Genomic DNA, 20,307 nt, shown 5'->3' with positions numbered 1-20,307 from the left:
AAAGCAGAAGCACTTCAACAAGGCATCCCAATCTTGTCTTATGGACTTGTTTTGAAGTTTATCAAATCATTATATCACCACTATGTTCATGCATTGAGCTTTACTAGCAAGAACCTTCATGGATAATAATAATGAGCAAAGTGTCATTCAGCTAAAGATGCCAAATTCTAACTTCCACAATGGTAGCCACTAGATGTCTCTCAAAATTAGAATATTTCTTCTCTTCCGTATTTGAATTCTTTTTGAGGGCTAAATGGTGCCAAATTAAAGTATGATAGCTCTCTCTCCAAATCTTATCCTTCAAAAAGCAATTCCTTTGTCAATAAGCAAACACCAACAAAATCAAAGTAATTCAAGCATGCGACTCTTACTATTAAGCTTATCATTTGCTGTTAATTTTATCATAAAGGAATCAACTTTTCACAAGGAAATGTCTCCAATCCTAATTAGCATTCATTAAAACCAAAACAAAAAATGAATATTAATAAATATAATATATTTTTTTACATAAATATCAAAATCACAGATACTTTGAGGATGAAAAGAGAAAAAAGAAAGCATGCACCAAAAAAAAAAAGCTGCCCCAATTCCTCCATTATTAAAGCACAAAGTGAAAAAGCAATAAAATGGATCAATTCTCCCCAACCCTAAAGCACTCACAAGAATCAAGAAACCATCAAGCATCAAACCAGAAAAGAAGAAGAACAACAACAAGAAGCAGAAGAGGATGTATAGGTTTAGCAATACGGTGATTGGGTACCTGAACCTACTGACGCTGCTGGCCTCGATCCCGATCATCGGCGGGGGACTATGGTTGGCACGGAGCTCAGAAACATGCGAATCAACGCTGCAGGTGCCGTTGCTGGTGCTAGGGTTTGTGGTGCTGCTGGTGTCGCTGGCGGGGTTCGTGGGGGCGTGCTTTCAACCTAGCATGGGCGCTGTGGTTGTACTTGCTGGCGATGCTTGTGCTCATCGGGGCGTTGTTAGGGATCACGGTCTTTGGATTCGCAGTGACCGGAGGGGGAGGAGCTGTGGCGGTGCCCGGCCGGAACTACAAGGAGTATAGGCTGGAGAGCTACTCCGGGTGGCTGCGCCGGCGGATCGAGGAGCCGAAGTATTGGCAAACGGCGAGAGCTTGCGTCGTTGGTTCTCGAGCTTGCGAAAAGATCGCTTCTTGGACTCCTCTTGATTACCTCCAGCGCAGTCTCACTCCAATTCAGGTTTTTTTATTTTTTTATATAATAAAATTGAGGATTTTTTTTTTTAAATGAAGATTTTAGAGTTAATATATAGATATATATAAATTTTAGAGGGTTTTTTTTTTGTTATTTTCTAATCTATGTATGTATGTATGTATGTATGTATATTTACGTTTAATATATTTTGGAAATAGTTTTAGGGAAATGATGAAAAACTATAGAGGTTTTTTTGTTGTTGTTATTATTATTACCAACAAAAAGGCTCTTTTTCTTATATTTATTACACTGAAACTGTTTTAAATAATTTATTAAGCCATTTATTTAAAAGGTTTTTGTGTAAGTGTTTTAACCCAAGATAGTGATTATTGTTTTAATTATTATTGCATGGCCTTGTAGTGCTTAGTTAACCATTTAATCATTTTTATAGTAAAATTTTAATTTACTAAACACAAAAAAATGAAAATATGTTTTTTTTTAATTAGTTAAAGATCCAAGGAATACAATAAAACAAAGTTATTATAAAAATGGTATAAAATAAAATTTTATGATTGAAAAATGAAAAAAAAAAAATATATATATATATATATTTGTTTGAAGTTGCAGCGTATATTTACCTAGAATTAATAAATATAGTGAGTAAAAATCTAACTTCCAGATATAAAAAATCACTAAATACAAAAATCATTTGCATATATTTAAATAGTTTATCCTCATACGCTATTTAATTTTTGTTTAATATATTCAAATACACTCCACAAGCTAAGAACGCATGCTACCAAATATATATACATATATATATATACATCTGGATTATAAATCGCGGTAATTAATTTTAATTTCCCATAAAATAATTTATTAATTAAATAATTTTGCATGGCTTGAGCAGTCAGGGTGTTGCAAACCACCAACTTCATGCACGTACGATGGAGGCACAACCATATCAGCACAAGACGAGGACTGTTACCGATGGAACAATGCGGCGAGCGTGCTTTGCTACGAGTGTGACTCATGCAAAGCCGGGGTTTTAGAACAAGTGAGGGAAGATTGGCACAAGCTCTCCGTTCTCAACGTCGTCATCCTCATCTTTCTCATCGGCATCTACTCCATTGGTTGTTGTGCATTTCGCAACTCACGCCGTTCCGAGACCGACTACCCTTACGGGGAGAACCGTATGTCGAAAAATCCGGCCTCGCTGGGACTATTACTGGTGATCATTTTTACTTTTTTTTCTTTCTACCCAATGATTAATTAACATAATAATATGAGATATATAATACAATGTATCTAATGCTTTTGCAGGTGGAGATGGTTACGTGATCAAAGGGAACAGCTTTACTAAAGTTTGAAAGTTTTTGGCAGCTGAGTTCAGTGATCTCTGGGTTGAGATGGTAATGTTGTTTGTTAAGTTTGAATGTATAGTTCTTGGAAAGTGGAAGCACAGGGCTGGATTTTGGTCATAAGCTGCACAAGTTGGTTGAGTGCTTATAGGAACAACAAAGAATGTAAAACTTGGAACATTCTAGCGTTTATCTTGTAGATGCTGGAAATTTGTTAAAAGTAAGCAAGATGAGTCAACAAATTGGGTAGGTAGGTAGGTAGGTAGAAGTCCACTTTCTCAAGTTTTCTAAAAGTTGTGATGTTATTCTTATTCCAACAGCGAAACTAATAGACTAGTCTAGATTAAAGTTTGGGAATCAATGAGTAGCACCAGCATCTGCCCACCAAATTCAATAATAAACTATTTTGCTTTCAGACTAACAAGAAAAAGACCCACCATCAGTAACATAATGCTGTTCTAAACAAGATTTCGTATTTTGTGAACTATATTAATCATCAACCTCAGAATCAACCATGATTCATAGTAACAGAAGTAAAAGCATAACAATCCAAGCATTCAGGAGCATGTTTGACTGGATTAATCATCAACCTGAGGATTATTAACAAGTAAATGCAAACATGAAGGAGTAAGAACTCTTACCTTTTTACTCACAACCACGGAGACGAGAGGACGTCTCGAAGCTTGGCGCTGGATCATGTACTATTAAAACAAATAATAACAAAAGGCTTTTATCATCTAAACACCTGGGCAATCCAGGGAAAATAAAGAAAGAAAAAAAAAAGAAAAAGAGAAGAGAGAGAGAGAGAGAGAGAGAAGGCTTTAAAAGCAACATGCTGAAATCCTAAAACGATATGGACAGGAAAGCTACCCACTCTCCCCCCAACCCCTGTTTCATTCACTAGGAACATTACAAAAGCTATGATACAACAAGGCATTAAAACCATGCCTGATAACCCTCCCTACCAAAACACTACCCTTACCTACCACCACCACCACCTCCTTTGGGGGTCTCCTCTCCTACCTGTCTGTTTGCCTCCATGATTCCAAGCTTGCCAAGAGCTTTGCTCTCCTGGCATAATGCATTTTAATGGCTGCCACAGGGTCAGACACCCCTGTACAACCCCCAGCATTACTACCGCCACTACCACCACCACCGCCATTACCAAGGATCCCCCCTCCAACCACTGCTGCTGCGTTACCCTGTCTTGCCGTCCTACCCTGCTGTTGGAAGCCAGGTAGGGTCCCTCCTGATGAGACTGGCTGTGTATAAGCTTGCTGATATTCTGTCCGAACTCTGGTATTACTGGGAAGGGCATCTTTGGTAGGATAAAATGATAACCCTGCCAATGGTCCTTGTAATTTCGTCAATAACACAGCTGATTCTGGCAAAGATGAGAAGCCAGTTTGTATTCGGTTTCCATCCCAGTAGCCATAACTTCTAACAGGTATGTCAGTTGGACTGGAGTGCCTACTACTATGAGAGAGAGATGCAACTGCACTGGCATCATTCTGGCAATTGGATGGCTTCTGTGCTGAGTCTCTTTTTTGACCAGGAGGCTTACCACCACTGCTTTCACATGAGGTTGATTTTGATTTCTGTAAAGATGGATTGCTTAGGATCTTACCAAACAGCTTCACATCACCAGTTTGGCGTGACTGCTCCTCATTCTCAGAGAAAGACTGAGTGCATGGCTTTGGTAGTGTATTTGGTTGCTCATCATTCCTACCAGAGCCAAGCATCTCAGACCTCTGATGTGAGATCTTTGGATCAACAGGCTTCAAATTATGCAGGCCAATATCAAAGATTCCACTTGATGGTGATAGCCCATTTCCATTCTGGCAATTTTGCTGAATCTCTGATCTCCCACTGATCATTTCAGGCCCTTGTTTAAACTCCTGCTGATCCACAGACTGCAGAGGATAGCCTGTGAGAGCTTGCAAAGTTTGGCTGATCTGATTTAATGTTGAACTTCCCAAGAAATACTGCTGATAAAGTTTTCCGGTCACTGGATTCTCATGCTGCTTGAGTCCTTCATAGATCAGATTTGATTGTAAGCCTGTATGAACAGGGTCCCCAAAAGAAGAGGAAGATGGATCAGGCAAAACAGGCACTGAGATGGAACTCTCCTGATTCAAAGAATTGAGTAGGTATCTCTTCTGTATGGAAGGAAGCAGATCTTGCTGGATTTGATTGTGGTAGTTTGGGGGGAAAATAGAACTAGAGCAAGCAGTCACCTTATTTCCTAGGCAAGATGCAGTTTCGTTAGCGCATGGATCTGTTTCAAAGCAAAGAGAACCACTTTTATTTGAATCAGTGCCTATCTTCACCCCTTGCCCTTCCACAAATACAGAATCCAAGTCTTGCATCTCAGTTCCATTAGAACAATTTTCCTCATTACTCCTCCCATGAGTCATTTCAACAGTCCGCAATTTTAAGCAGTCAGAGGCCACATACTCCAGACTAACTGTATCCGATGATGACACTGCTGGACAATTGCCACTTTTCTTCAATTCAGTATCAGCAACAAAACCTGCAACACCACCTGAAGAAACATTTCCGTGGCTTCCCACCACAGCATCACTTGCATCCTTTGGAACATGAACAGGTCTGGAGTCATCCCCCAGCCTCATCAATCCATCATTATTTAGATCACAGTCTAGATCAGTAGCTTTCGTCTCAATTTCCTCCTGATCTATTCCTTCTGACACATGGTGTTCACTTGACCTATCCATCTCCATTTGCAAGGACAAATTCCCGGCATGAGCAAAATCTTCCCCAACAGTATTTACCACAGATCTAGTCATTTCAGTATCAACTCTAGAACAGGATTGTGTGCTACAGACAGCCGAATCCATTTCTGCAGCAAAACCATCATCTGTGTCACTCCTCCCTCCATTGGTATCACTCCTTGGTGTTGCCACGTTGCATGGTCCTTGATAGAGGATATCCAGACCAAGACACTTCCGAGCCTTGCTAAAGAAAATCTTGCATTGCTCCTTTGTGCGACTAGCAACACAGCGGGATATTCTCGCAAAATCCTTCCCATACATGCTCAATGCTTGGATAAACACAGTCTTTTCAGCATCCGTCCAATCAGCAGAATCAAATTCACCAAATCCCTCATCAGAGAAAGCTTCTTCTTCATCAATGCTCTGGGTAACTCCAGGTGTCAAAGGACGGTCAGGCATTGCGAAATTTATCCTTTCAGCAGGCCCAATAGAAGTAGCGATCCAAGGGCTCATGGCCTCTGAAGATAGAGCTCCACGTATGCCAGCCAATGCATCAGCGGCTGTCGTTTCTTTCTCATGCCGCAAAAGATCACGCTTATCCACAGAACCATGAGCATCACCAGGCATTCTAAAATCATCATAGCTACCAAAACCTGGCCTTTGATCAAACTTGCGCTGGTTCCCTGTTGTCTCATTATCATGTGCTGCGACCATGGATACAGCTTCCAACATATCAAGAGGAACTGCATTGAAATCTCGCTGAGACCTCTTTCCTGATGTTGATAGATAGTTGTTGGCCGGTAGCTGCCACTGCTTTCTGAGGGCAAGGCATTTCATCACTTCTCTGAAACTGTCGGACTTATGGTTCTTGTAATAAAACTCAACACAATCTGCAATGGTCTTGTGCTTAAGAAAAGAAGCAATTTTGGAGAAGTCTTTTCCCCATGTAGCAAGCATTTCCATAAAAACTTCTCTTTCCTCTGGCATCCATGGATTTATCATCTCCTTCTCCTTCTCAAAAGCAATTGGATCCTCTATCAAACCATTGTGTGTAACAAAAACTGTCTTCCTGCTCTCTTCATCTAAGTTGAGTGCAGGCATCTTCAAATTGCTCCTGTAAACCTTAAGCTTGGAATCTGACTTCAACTGTTTGGTATAATCAACTATTTCTGAAGTTGGAACAAGTGTCAAGTTACCAGCTGAAGTAAGAACAAAATCTCAAGTCAGACTAAATGAAAATACAAAACATGCAGGTTGAAAGTCAAACTAAATGAAAGTATTCTGGCTGATAAAAAAAGTACAATTTTAAATACATTCAGGTTGAAAGTCAAGACTAAATTAAAGTATTCTAGTTGTTATACAAGGGTAATATTATAGTTCTATTTATAATAAGAATTACTGAACCTCAAAGGTATTCCTATAGCCTCATTAATCAGGAGTATGTTTCTCCCCGGAAACTTCTTGACGAGGTGCTTCTCTGAGAAGCTCTTAAGATGGCAAGAGCTATCATTTTTTAAATTAAGTTGCAACATACAAATTACCTCTAAAATCTTAAAGATGACATAAAACAAACCTGAAGAATTCAAACTCAACAAAGGAGTATGATTAGAACATGAACAAGTATTGAATCGCTAAGGTAAAAATCAGTTCCTAGAAATTCAAAAACATTCAACTATAACAGCTTTGAAAATAGGTTGCACATAAAATAAGATGGTCAGATTCAATGTTGCTTTAGAAGCATTCATCTATAACAACTTTGAAAACAGGATGGACGCAAAGGAAGATAACCAGATTTTATAATATATCGTCAAAGGGGAAAGAAAAAGTTTTGACAGACAATATAAAGGCAACTAAATCAACCCACTTATAATTAGGTTATGCATCATAACCATAACAGCTTTGAAGAAAGGTTGCACATAAAATAAGATGGCCAGATTCAATGTTGCTTTAGAAGCATTCATCTATAATAACTTTGAAAACAGGATGGACGCAAAGGAAGATAACCAGATTTTATAATATATCATCAATGGGGAAAGAAAAAGTTTTGACTGACAATATAAAGGCTACTAAATCAACCCACTTATAATTAGGTTATGCATCGTAACCATCCAGCTAAAGGTGAGGTAAATTGTAAAGTTCAGATTCATCCTTTTTCAAGGTTATGGCATTTTTTACAAATTTGAAAAAAAAATAAATCATTCAGAAGGAGGCCATCAACATACCAGGTAATGCAAATCGTGAACGAAAAGATGAACGATGCTTCTGAGAACTACTTTGTGATGAACGGTTGCTGGGCTCAATGCGCTTCTGTGATTTGGAACGATATTTTCTGATAGAAAGCAACCGCAGATCCTCTGCCCACAAATGATGAAATGCCCTATACTTGAGAGTAAGAGCTAGCTCTTTAAATTTAAGACGGTGCTTGCGAGAAGCCAGCTTTTCTTTTATTAGCATGTCATTTGCCTGCAAAGAAGAGAGTTTCCCCAACTTCCAAAAGTCAAATAAAGGTGCATCATTTGGCAGCCCCTTCATAGCTTCCTCCTTCAAACCACGGTTTGATTCCAAAATAGCACTGAACAAACTAGAACCTCCAGTCCCACATGAGTTTTCACTAAAATTAGCATATTCCATGTCATTCTTGTCTCTGCCAATACAATCAGCAGCAGGTGGAAGGGGATCTGGTGCTTGGTCTGTGAAATCAACATCTTCAACAAGAGGAGATACAGCTAATATCTGGGAGTCGCAATCAGAAATTGCCTTCCCCAATGATGCTTTGCCTAATTTTGATGAAAACGTGTCAGAGCTTTCACTACCAGCATCTTTGAGAGCAGCATCACAATCATCTAACGATTCAATTACTTGTGTGCTGATAGAAGCTATTTGCTGATCCTTAACAAGAGCAGAACTGAATGAGATCACTGAGGTACCATCAGCAGACTCTCCACAAGGTTCCGTGGCAATAATAACAGGTGGAGTGCAGGGCAACATGGCACTGATTATTATTTCCATCAAAATCCAAGGATTTCAGTTCATTTTCAAACAAGTCAATATCACATTCAGTCTTCTCCAATTCCTTGGAAATATCACCTTTCAATAAAAGCAATTTGCTAATGGCAGTATGTCTTGTGAAAGTAGAATCACCAAAGCAGGAATCCTCAGGTTGCAACAGGTCAGTAAGCACTTTATTTAGGGTGCCCATAGGATCAGCCTCATAGTGTTCAAACAGAAATTCTTTAACATTATTCTGAGAATCAATAATGGAAGAACCACTAAGATCAGTAGTATCAGGATCACTTGCCCTAACACATGGTTTGTCCTCCACACCTGGTGCAACAGAAAAGCAAGAGCATTTAGAATTACATGGTCCAAAATATGTAATCGGATCATTGAAAAATTTACCAGCCATGACTGTACAACAAAATGCTGTGTTATGATAATCAGATACAGCATAGAATATAACCAAAAGCAAACCTGAACATCATGGGAGTTCAATACAAAGTAAAGTTGAGATCGGAAAAAAATGTACAAGGAGAAGAGTAGATAAAATCATCTGTTGTGATTCTTGATTCTTCCCCCAAGGCAAGAGACAGTTGCCATGTAGCAAGGGCACAAATAGAAGCATGCTAAAAAAATAGAGCGAAAGAAGGCACCAAAGGAAACAAAGGAAACGAGCTTAATTAAAATCTCTGAACTACGAACAAACACTGTCCAAAAATGGGAGAAGATAAATCTTCAGCGCAAGATGTTTAGTTTAAACTCTAAAGGAGTATAAATAGACCATACTAGTTACTAGAAAGATACTTAAGTAAATGTTTCAGATATCTGTCATTCTTCAATAACCTATCCTAAATGACAAGAACAACAGACAGAGTCGACAGACACTGAGGAATTCCAGCAAAGTTTGTTAAAACCTTTGACATAAGAACATATTAAACAACAATGGCAACTCAATGTTTCATAATTAATGTACTGCTGTTCAAATGGACAAATCAAATCAATATTACCGAACATAAAGAAGCACAAGGTTGAAGGAAAAGTCTCAACGCTCACCTGGAGACGAACTGCAAGCTATGGATGACCTTGTGACCGGAGATAGACATCCAGCAGAACCAGCCTCCTTAGGGCTTGTGTCGCTGACGGTGCTCTTCGAACTGCTATCACATGGCACCAGTCCATTTTTGGTAGAACCATCATCAGATCCACCAACCTTCTGTTTCTCATACTTTGCCAGGCCCTGGCCCCATCCAAGCCGCTGCTTCTTCTTGGCAACACCATCCTCAGACTCCTGAGGAGATGCAGCTGAGGACCTGGTCGGAGTCTCCTTTGCCTCACGGCCAGACTCATCCACCTCCGATCTAGCAGTCTTCAGCGAGGAAATACTGGCAGACCGAGTCCACTTCAAGGGTTTCCAAGAGATCGAGCCCAGAGAATGATCCTGATCGCTTTTCTTGCACGTAGCTGAAGCATTGTCCACTAGGGCATCATCATCCACAGTGCTGACAGGTTTCTCTTGAACGTCTCTCGATGAAGGTTGCGTCTGTGGCACAGGAGGGGTCACCGGGTACAGCAATGGACCTCGGGGCCGTTGGTGGCGGTGGATCATGGTGTGCACGCGAGAAATCACCCGAATCCCAGTATGGGGGACGCCGGAAATACCCCCTGCTCTCCCTGCCGCTGCTACCACCGCTGTTGCTCCTGTTGCCATTATATCTCCCAAAAGATGGCCTATAGTTCTCATCCTCCGGCCAGTAGCGATCGCCAGGCCTTGCATCATCGCCGTGTAGCTGGTGATAGTTTCCACTTTGCCGGTAATAGCCTTCTCCAAAAAGAAACAAAGAAAAATGATCAGATCCACCAGGAAACAAAGAACGCAAAGAAAGAAAACCAAAGATTTGGCCAAAGTTTCTCGGATCTGAAAAGCGGTTACCAGGAGGTGGACGACGAGGGGAACCGCGAGTGAAATCACGGTGCCCATGGTAGGGCTCCCTCCAACGCGGCGTTGAGGACGAGAAGGACCCGCTGCCGCCGCCTACAGCTTCGTAACCCGCCCCTCTGTCGTGCTTCCGATCTTTGGAAACGAAGTCCTTGCGATCCCATGGCAGTGGTTCCGGAGGCATGAAATTTCTCACCAATACCGGGCATGGGCGGCCCCGAATCCACAATAATCAGAGAAAAAACTCCACAAAACCCACAAATCCCAAATCCCCACCGATCCAAACCCTTTCTCTCCCAAACCACCACAAATTTCCAATACCTCCACCCTTTCCCTCTATCTCACTCGCCTGAAAACAACTAAACCACAAATTTCCACAACGATCAAAGCATCATCAACAAAAATCCATCAAACCCCGTGTCAAAATGAAACCAAAACCGATTCCACCTACCTTACTCGCTTCCAGGGTTAACCACACCGTGCCCTAGTGCTTCTTCCTTCAATCTCCGCCTTCCGAGAGCCGTGAACTCCCAACGAAAAGCAATCGCCGCCGGAGAAGAAGAGCGCGCTGAGAAGCAAAGGAGAGGCCGAGAAAAGAGAAGCCGATAGATGGGGGCAACCCAGGCTGGAATTCAATGCCTCTTCAGAGGCGCCATTAACCGGATTTCAATCCCCTTTCAAGTCCGTGAGATCTCTTTTTTCCAATTTAGTACCTCAAAAATTATTTTATTTCAAAACCCCCAAAAAATAATAATAAATATTAAAAATTCCCTTTCACTTTTACGATTTTACCCCTATATTTCCTCAAATCACAAATCACGCCCCCGAAATTTCGCGGGCCCTTTTTTAATTAAAGAAAAGTTCAATCTCTCCCGCTTTCGCGCCCCCATCGTGCACCGCACTCACACGTGTCCCTTCTCGAAATATCACTTTAGGGGCGTTTTCATAATTAAGCCTCAATTGAGGGACTAATTGTAGATTTTCTATAGATAAATTCAAAAATCAAAACTAATAAACAAGATAATAATAATAATAAGAAAATTATTTATATAAAAAATTATTAAATTATGATGTGTTAAAGATAAAGAGAGGACCATTATCGTAATGGAGATGGAAGTAGGGCTTACGTGGCAAGAACCATCTTTCAAGCCTGAGCCACCATCCACGCCGTTGAACATGCCTCGAGATCCGTGCTCCTTTTTTTGTCCTTTTCCCTGCGCCATACTCGCACTATAATCTCTGAAATTTTTTCGGATAATAATACTAATAATACTAATAATAATAATAATAATCAGAGATTACTGACAAAGTGGGAAGAAATAAAGAAAAAGAAAAAAAAAAAGGAAAAAAAGAAGAAAAATAATAAATAAAAAAAAGGAGGGATTCTTGAGAGTTTTCTCTTTGGAGAAGAAAAGCATGGGATGCTTTGAGTCTTTTGACTCTCTGTTAACCCGTTTTCAAGCCTCTCTTGATCCATGTGGCACGTGCGGCGCATGTGCTCTCAAAGGACTTGCTTGTGGGAATTAGGTTTAATGAATCTAATTTTTTTAAAAAAAGGAAATAATATAATTATTGTTTTGATTTTCAAATTATGTGATTTGGTCTATGGGATGATTTGTTTGTGAATTTATGAGAATAATCGCCAAAAGTGGATTTATTTTTTAAAATTTAGGAAAAATATATTTTTTTTAAAATGCATTAGCATCTAATGGGTTAGGATTTTTTTTTTACACTAGGTGATAAGTATCATTATTTAAAATTTTAAACTTAAAACAAAAACATGTACACATGTGGAGCACATTCGCAAACTCAACAATACCTTACTTTCATCTTATTATATCGGTTTCAATCTCAGGCATGGTATAAAGTTTTTAGAATTATTTTATATATATATATATATATATATATTAATTGTTTATAATATTTGAAATTTGGTTGTTTTGTCAAGTTGGTTTTATACTTTTATTAATGAGTGTGTGTTTTGGAATTTTATGGGTTGAATTGTGAGTTTTGGATTCTAGTGAACCCTTTTGACTTAAGAAATACTCATTAGAACGCATCTATTTGCTTGATTAAACTAAAGAAAAAAATTAAAGAAAAGCTTAAAATAATGGGTGGATAATTGACTTTAAAAAAACTATGAAATACATGTTTATTTGGCTATCATTTCTAATAAAATATATATACATATACAAACACATATCACTCAAAAAAATAAAATTATAATATTTGGATAAAAGTTTTTTATAAAAAAATTAAAAATTCAATAAAATTTATTTATTTTTGGATAAAAGTGGACAAACTCACTCTCTCGATTTTTTTAAATTTTTTTAATAAGGGAGATAAATATTTCATTTTATATTTATATATATTTTTTTTAAAAATATAACAAACTGCTTGGATTTAACAAATTTGAATGATCATTCTTTTTGCACTTAACCTATCCAATATATATATATATATAATGTTTATTTATAACAACAATGTATTATTGTAATAATCTATTGGTCCTTCATATGGAGTGATGTGAATTGGAAGAAAAGGTTGGAAATGAGGAAGTGCATAAAAGTGACATGTGGGAAGTAAAGTATAATCTTTTTTTATTATTTTTTTTTCATTATAAGCGTTCACTTTTAAAAAAACATGTCTCAAATTATTTATCTACATACATAAGTTAAAATTTAATTTTATGTTTTTTTAAATATACTATTTGTCATTACCATCACTTTAAATCATAATTTAAGTCGATAGAGAGAGAAATAAATAAAATGGGCAAAATAAGCTAAATATGTATTAAAATTCTAATTTTAACTATTTTCTTATATTTTTGGAAAAACAGGTTTAGCTCATTTTAGTTTTTAGCATTTTCTTCATTTTGTAGGGATTAAATTATAAAATTGGTTGATTTTAAAATTCCAAAAAATAAATAATAAAATAAAAAACAAAATAAAAATATTTCCTATCATTTTCCAACTATATACATAATTTAAAATTAATTTTATATTTTTTTTAAAATATACAATTTGTCATTATCATCACTTTAAATTATGATTTAAGTGGATAGAGAGAGAAATAAATAAAATGGGGGAAATAAAATAACTAAGTATTAAAATTTTAATTTTAACTATTTTCTTATTTTTTGGAAAACAGGTTTAGTTCATTTTAGTTTTTAGCATTTTCTTCATTTTGTAGGGAAAAAATTATAAAATTGGTTGATTTTAAATTTCCAAAAAATAATTAATAAAATAAAAAACAAAATAAAAATACTTCCTCTCATTTTCCAACTATTTTCAGAGCAAATGGACCTCTGAAAAGAAAAGCCTTTTTTTTTCATTCTCTTCTCAAAATTTCCACAAATTCTTGGTTGAATCTCTCAAGGAATGGGCACCCCGTCGGAGAGGATTACCGGAACGTTCGTCTAGCGCATACTATCTCACCTGCTGCCTCGCCGTGGAGTTCGGGTGGTGGGAAAGGTGAGACCTTTTTCCTGATAAAGATTCGATTTTTTTTTGAGTCGTTCTCAAGTTTCAATAATCACTTTACAAGGTTACGTAATCTTCAGCTCTTAATTGAGCCTTGTTCTTCTCCGATTAGCATTTTTTTTTTATTTTAATTTATGAGCATTTTTTTTATTAGTTTGTAATTCAATTTAAGGAAAATAGGGTTCTTTTGTGGGTTTTGAAGTATGTGATAGGGATTATGAACATTGCTAGTTTGAGGAACAGAGAGAAATTTATGTCAGTATTAGTGTTTTTCCCGATATTTAGGACTATGTTTGGATGGAAACCCAAATTCTTGATTTTTGACTGACATAAAGGTCATCACTTGTAAATCCTTGTTCATGTTTGTCAACCTGATTACTATAATTGTTTGTTTAAATTAATGGAGGATTCTCCTTTTGACATTTTCTTTATGCAGTTGTGATGAATCTTTACAAGTTAGATCGGTGCTATGAACAAGATGTATATATATATATATATATATATTTTTGTGCCACAAGGAGATAAGGCCATTGTTTGATGGTGTATGCTGTGGAAAAAATGCATGTGTTCTTGGTTATAGAGTTCGTGGAAGTGGTAAAATCATAAGAAATTCAGGTATAAGACCTTATGATGATTGTTCTGTTTAGTTCTGTTATGTTGAGAAGTAATCTGGAAATAATGTGTGGTGATGACATGCAGGGCTCTGAGAAGAATCCTGGGTTAGCACCATTGGCTGTCTTTGAGCATCTAGCTGTCTTCAAGCATCTATCACTTGTCAAGGAAAGTGAAGGTTCACTGAGCACATTATGTTTTGAAATTAATCAAAACCATATATAGTTTTGGAAATGAAAGCACTAGATTTGCTTATTTTGGACAATGTCGGAAGAAGGATTCAGCTCACGGGCCTTCGTCAGGTATGATTTTGGAATGTGCACATATTAGTCATTTTACTTAACTGATGTTTGGATAAATGTTTGTTTTTCAGGTTGCAGTGAATTCAGTTTTAGATCTTGAAAGAATGTACTTTAGTAGATGCAACTCAGGGAGAGCTGTAAAGGCTTGATTATTATCTATGTTGCTATTGTGGACAAGGAAACAAACACCAACCATCTAGGGGAATATACACTTTATTGATTTAGCAAGTGATTTTTATCCTCATGTTTGATTTCTAATCCGATTTTCTTTCCTTAGCAGCTTCTCTGCTTTCATTTTCAGGTTATGAGACTAAAATTAATTGTTTCAATTACTAAATGTTGTTTATGTATTGAATGCAAATGAAACCTTTGTTCCCCATGCTGTGCTGATTACTTGCTCGGTGAAGCATATTTGTTAAAAGCGATTGAATTGCACCTTATGATCACTTCGTGATGGATATTTTCAAGATATGTTTTTTATCGCCCTTTATGTTAATCAATTTTGTATTTCCAATCCAGAATCCTGGTTTAATACTGGTCATGTAGTTAGCATGGGTTCTCAGTCATGTGCAAGACTCTTCCAGAAAGCATAAGAGGAGTCTGTGGCAACTCCTTCCATGTCTGATGTCCCCCTTCTACTGGTTGAACAAGCACAATAAACTCCTCAACAAAGAGAAATGAATATTAAATATTCATTTTTGTCAATGGAAAAAGAAAGGGACCAATGGCACACCAATGCCACAGAAAGGTAATGGTTTCACACCAGCATCTTGTAGAAGGTATTATTATTATTATTATTATTATTATTATCACTGTACATGCTATACCAATTTGTGTAGTTTATCGCAAGCTTTGTGACAACTCATTATGATGTACTTTTCTTGCAGAACCCAATTATTGTGCAATTTAGTGAAGAAAGTCAAAACTTTTGACTTGGTTCTGTTGAAAAAGACTCAAAGGATATGGCATTAACTCTTATCAAAGAAAGCATATCGAATTAGTTTTATGTTCAAGAAAAGATTTGGCTTCATCAGGAATGAGGCAAAGTGCATTTTACTGGTTGTTGAAGATTTCTTATCAGATGAGGTAAGAATATGTTTTAAGAATGAAGGTCAAACTCCAACAAGTTTGAGTCAAGATTCATTGGTTGAAATTCTAACATCTCATCCATTAAGCAATCTTACTTAGTTGTTAAATTTTTATACATTTGAATCTACTCTACTGGTAATTTTGATTGTTTACACTAGCAATTACTGAACACAATTTGAGCTGGTAGTGTATGTCTCTGAGTTCTTAAAGCTCACCTTACTCTTCCTAGTTTCTGAATGTAGAACCACCAAACTACTCTAGTCTCACTTTCCATTTCTCTTTGTTGTTCTTCCCTGACCTCTTAACCACCTAGTTATCCTAGACTTCTGTCATTTCTCTTAAATACAAAACCTTGCTGGTCACTGAAATTGTTACAAAGGATTACTGGTCAATTTGAAAATATTCAGAGGTCCTTTTCCTTTATTTTAAATAGCCAAGTTTAAACCTATACAATCATCAGTTAATACCTTTATGGTTTGTCACTATCATCAAATGTAAGCATTGACTTGGACCTCTCAAAACTACACTGGCAATACATTTTTTTCTTAAGATATTATCTCTGTATTTTTTTCTTAATATATTAAATACCAGCTGCCTGACACTGCAAAAATAATCATGCTTAATGTTGTCCCAGCTACAGTGCTCATTCATGGATTAGTATTTTGATAAAATTTCTAAGTAGGGATGTGTTACCAGCTATTCTGATAAAATTACCAACTATTATCACTTTTCAATGCTTGCTTACAGGGTTAACTTATTTATGAATGTCTGGTTTTCCTTAACAGTGCTGACAAGGAATCCGAAATTACTGTGAATCATTATTGCTACTATTATTATTATTGTTATTAGTATTATTTTTCATTTTATCCATTTGTGTATGCTTGATCATTCTCTGTTTGTTTTTATGTTGAATTGCACAAGAACTGAAATCACTTAGGATCGGTTTTTATTTTATTTTCTTTTATTTTTGACATATAGCAACAACTGCCATTTAAGGGGTGCCAAATGTCCAAATAGATACGGAGATGCACCTGTTACGATGATTTAACGAGGATGAGTTAACATGCAGGACAATGATAATGCGGTCGGGTGGAGAATATAACCGTACCTTTAAAGTGTTGATGTACTCATGTACTCCAGAGAGGGGAAAAATGCAGGGTGTTGCTGCAAAAGTGCCTAAAATTTTGCCAAAATGCTCTTATAAAATATCTAAATTAGGTTTGGTGATCTTGCAGAAAACGCCATAGTGTAAAAGTTCTATTAAGTAGGGAGTGTTTTCTAAAACTATCATGGATATGTGACATTTCGTGTGGACATCCTCGTTTAATTTAAAATTATTTTTAAAGCCTTTTTGGTTTCTATGTAAAAATGTTATAAATTTTGTTCATTTTGCAAGACAACTCCATATGTAAACTTTTGTTAAGCATTGGGTGGTGTTGTAAAGTTGCCCTGGATGTATGATATTTTGAGGTAACACGCTCATATTAATTGAAAATTAGTTTAAAAACCTTTGGGTTTTTATTCAAAAATGGATTGAAGTTTCGGCATCTTGCTAAGAATTCCTTTGATCTAAATTCTATAAAAGGGTGTATATTGAATGAATTACGTGCTCTTATCCTATACATTAGGTTTATTGTTCGTGCTCGCCATAAAGATTCACTATCTGCGTTCACTACATATATTTTACTCATTAAAAAAAAAAATGTGTGTTTTACCACTAGACTATATAAGTATCAGCATATTTATCATATTTTATAAAAAAATAACTCTCTTATATAACCAAAATTATTTTGAAAAATAAAATTGCGTTTTAATGCAAAAAAAAATGACATTAAGTTTGTTGGTTTTGTAGAAAACTCCTTGACAAAACTTAGTCTTAAATAGAGGGTTCAATTGCAAATTTGTCATGGCTCCGTCTCATTTTACAGAACCAAAATATTTACTATCAAAAAGTAAATCGAGGCCCAAATATTTGGCCCAACCACTTCGCCGCCCAAATGGACTCAAGGCTGTGGTCCAAGTCAAGGGACTTTAAGCCCATAAAAAATTAAATATTTATTAATCGAGGGTGTATTTGCAAAAGAACACCAACTCCTTCCGAGCGGTTCCCAAGCACGAACACCTTCGACACCGCGCTCGAAGAACCTCCCCCAAATTCCAACGAAGCCCTAGATCTCTCGAGCTATCGATCCGGGATCATCAATGGCGAAAGAGTTCAACGTCCCTCCGGTGGTCTTCCCGGCCTCCAGCTCTACTCCGGCCGCCGTCCCCCACCAGCGCCGTGCCACGCCGGCGCCATCAGCTCCTCCATTCCAGCCCCCTCGCCCTGCCACTTCCACCGCCCTTCCTTTCATGTCCTTCGACATCGGTGCAGCTCCGGCTCCTTCGTCGTTCTCGGCGCCTTCCTTCCCCTCCGCTGCCTCCGGCTCCTTCTCCTCCTTTGACGAGGAACCCCCTCTCCTCGAAGAACTCGGCATCAACACGCGGCAGATCTGGCTCAAAACCACCTCTATCCTGAATCCAATTCGTGTAAACCCTAGCATCCATGAGGACGCCGATCTCTCCGGCCCCTTCATCTTCCTCATGGCCTTCGGCCTCTTCCAGCTTCTTGCCGGGAAGTTCCACTTCGGTATCATCCTTGGCTGGGTCACTGTTGCCTCTCTTTTCCTTTACGTCGTCTTCAACATGCTCGCGGGCCGCAACGGGAATCTGGATCTCTATCGATGTTTGAGCTTGGTTGGCTATTGCATGCTCCCGATGGTGATCTTCTCGGCCGTTTCTCTCTTCGTGCCGCACGACGGGGTGGTGATCTTTGCGATGGCGGCAATGTTCGTGTTCTGGTCCACTAGGATTTGCGCTCGGCTTTTGGTGGAATTGGCTTCATGCGGGGAGGAACATCGCGGGCTGATCGCGTACGCTTGCTGGCTTGTTTACTTGCTCTTCTCGCTGCTTGTGATCTTCTGATTGGCTTGTGAGGATCTTGAAACCTTTTAACCTTCTTCCTTCCTGGCATAATTCCCCATAAAAATATGATCTTTCACAATGGTGTTATCACTAAGCATGTGATTGTCCTTCACTAGGTTTTTTGATGCCATAGAAATTGTTTGCTTTCTTTTACACTGTTCTACTTGAATGGATTATTATCACAAATTGTTAGGACCCCGGAAGGGTAATTGGATGGATTCAATATAGATTAAGAATGGAGGATTTGATTTACTTGGGAGTTGACTATGTGGCATACTTGCCAAAATCTTTGTTTTTCTATTGAATATATTCCTCCTTTATCACTGGATATTTGTTTTTTTTTTTCCTATTGATATTGCATTCTTGATTATCAAATCAAATACATGTCATGAGTTTGATTGTTGCATTAGTTCCACTAATCTTGTTGCACATTTTTTTGTTGTGATGTTGTGCTGATTTATAATTTCTCATCTGCTGAAATTTTTTTGTTTCATGTCACTGCTGGACTCTGGCTTCTTTTATGACACATCTATCTGTGTTTGTGAGCTTTTCGAAAGCTTTGCAATATCTCTTCTTCTATCATGTGCTTATGATTTCTTATATCATATATAATGAAGAAACTTTCAGTTCGTTATTTCTTCCATTCCAATTCGTTATCAGCGGTTGTTTAGTTTACAAAATGTATTATTAGATTGCAGTGGTGAGATAAACTGAAAGAATATTTGTCCATGTTATGAATCTTGAAAAGACACTATGAACTGCTAAGTTTAGTAAGTGGATTTGTAGAGTGATGAATAAATATATGGTGATGTGATCTGATGAAGTTGTTACTAAATGTTTGAATGGCTATAGAAGTTTTTGAAAGTAGGCATAGCATAACATGTATGATATTTTTTGATGTGAGCATATCCAAAACTGGTGAAGCAAATCAGCATCAATTGCATGAGAATAAGCATTCAATCATTTTTATCAAATTGATAGGCTGCCTATTGAAGGCTAGGAGGTTGATAGAGGGACTTGAGAGTTCCCTTACTAGCTTTGTGATTTAAGCTGGATTAGGAATGGTGGGTAGAACATTTATGCACAATGGAATTTATTTACCAAAAGTGAGTGATTGACATCTTGTAGCCATCCTCATAATTTTTTATCTGCATCCTGCACTTGGTTGAATTATTCTGATTTAGCATCAAATATTTGGCAACGGGACTGCATTTGATGCATTCTACTGAAGTTTTGTTACTGTAATTTACTTGGTTGATTATGAATGACTGATCTTTGAATGTAAATGCTCCATATATTTTTAAATTTTTTATCTGAATCCTACATTTGCTTGAATTTATATAACCATAGCATCCAAAACTTTGTGAACAGATTGCACTTGCATTCTACTAAAGATTTCTTACCGGAATTTTCTTGGTTAATTTTAACTGTTCTTTGAATATGATGCTCCCAACTCTAACAGGTAATCTTTGAAAAACACCAATGGCACAACCCATGACCTGGGTGGTATTTAATCTTGTTAAAATTTTTCTCTCTTTTAGTTTGGTCTTTGAGCAAATATTATTAGTGTGCAATTTTTGAGAGGGATTTGCTGTTGAATTTCCTCCCAATTGCTTGATCTTGTTAAAAATTTTTCTCTGCCATGGATTTGCAGTTG

General features: G+C 37.4%; 3 protein-coding genes and 1 long non-coding RNA gene across 6 annotated transcripts; 3 read left to right on the top strand and 1 right to left on the bottom strand.

Moving 5' to 3' along the window:
* The first annotated feature begins 576 nt into the window (after positions 1 to 576).
* LOC120264808 (tetraspanin-6-like) lies at positions 577 to 2,951 on the top strand. Its single transcript, XM_039272657.1, is given in 5 exon segments — positions 577 to 919; positions 921 to 1,220; positions 2,086 to 2,376; positions 2,378 to 2,406; positions 2,499 to 2,951. Coding segments are annotated over 5 exon segments (852 nt in total). The 5' UTR covers positions 577 to 727; the 3' UTR covers positions 2,539 to 2,951.
* A 259-nt stretch (positions 2,952 to 3,210) lies between these two features.
* LOC120264810 lies at positions 3,211 to 10,874 on the bottom strand. The gene is given in 6 exon segments (XM_039272659.1): positions 3,211 to 6,467; positions 7,491 to 8,204; positions 8,206 to 8,592; positions 9,319 to 10,084; positions 10,196 to 10,560; positions 10,653 to 10,874. Coding segments are annotated over 5 exon segments (4,827 nt in total). The 5' UTR covers positions 10,244 to 10,560; positions 10,653 to 10,874; the 3' UTR covers positions 3,211 to 3,555.
* Positions 10,875 to 13,483: 2,609 nt separating this feature from the next.
* Positions 13,484 to 17,045, top strand: LOC120264240. Of its 3 annotated transcripts, none has more exons than XR_005537386.1 (6): positions 13,484 to 13,674; positions 14,120 to 14,298; positions 14,383 to 14,597; positions 14,669 to 15,345; positions 15,485 to 15,683; positions 16,665 to 17,045. It is a non-coding gene; the product is annotated as an uncharacterized LOC120264240 (long non-coding RNA). The 3 variants fall into 3 exon arrangements; XR_005537387.1 differs by having other exon boundaries at positions 14,669 to 15,376; positions 16,756 to 17,045; XR_005537385.1 differs by having other exon boundaries at positions 13,485 to 13,674; positions 16,756 to 17,045.
* Positions 17,046 to 17,774: 729 nt separating this feature from the next.
* On the top strand, positions 17,775 to 18,978 carry LOC120264406 (protein YIPF5 homolog). The gene has a single exon (XM_039272218.1). It carries the CDS (start codon positions 17,889 to 17,891, stop codon positions 18,648 to 18,650), a length of 762 nt encoding a protein of 253 aa, XP_039128152.1. The 5' UTR covers positions 17,775 to 17,888; the 3' UTR covers positions 18,651 to 18,978.
* Positions 18,979 to 20,307: the final 1,329 nt, after the last annotated feature.

The sequence above is a fragment of the Dioscorea cayenensis genome, chromosome 7, assembly GCF_009730915.1.
Source record: "Dioscorea cayenensis subsp. rotundata cultivar TDr96_F1 chromosome 7, TDr96_F1_v2_PseudoChromosome.rev07_lg8_w22 25.fasta, whole genome shotgun sequence".
NCBI lineage: Eukaryota > Viridiplantae > Streptophyta > Magnoliopsida > Dioscoreales > Dioscoreaceae > Dioscorea > Dioscorea cayenensis.
This window is presented reverse-complemented; position numbering and strand designations above follow the sequence as displayed.

What these genes read in the sequence shown, in the direction of transcription:
- LOC120264406 (XM_039272218.1), top strand. Translation starts at nt 17,889, where the DNA reads ATGGCGAAAGAGTTCAACGTCCCTCCGGTGGTCTTCCCGGCCTCCAGC.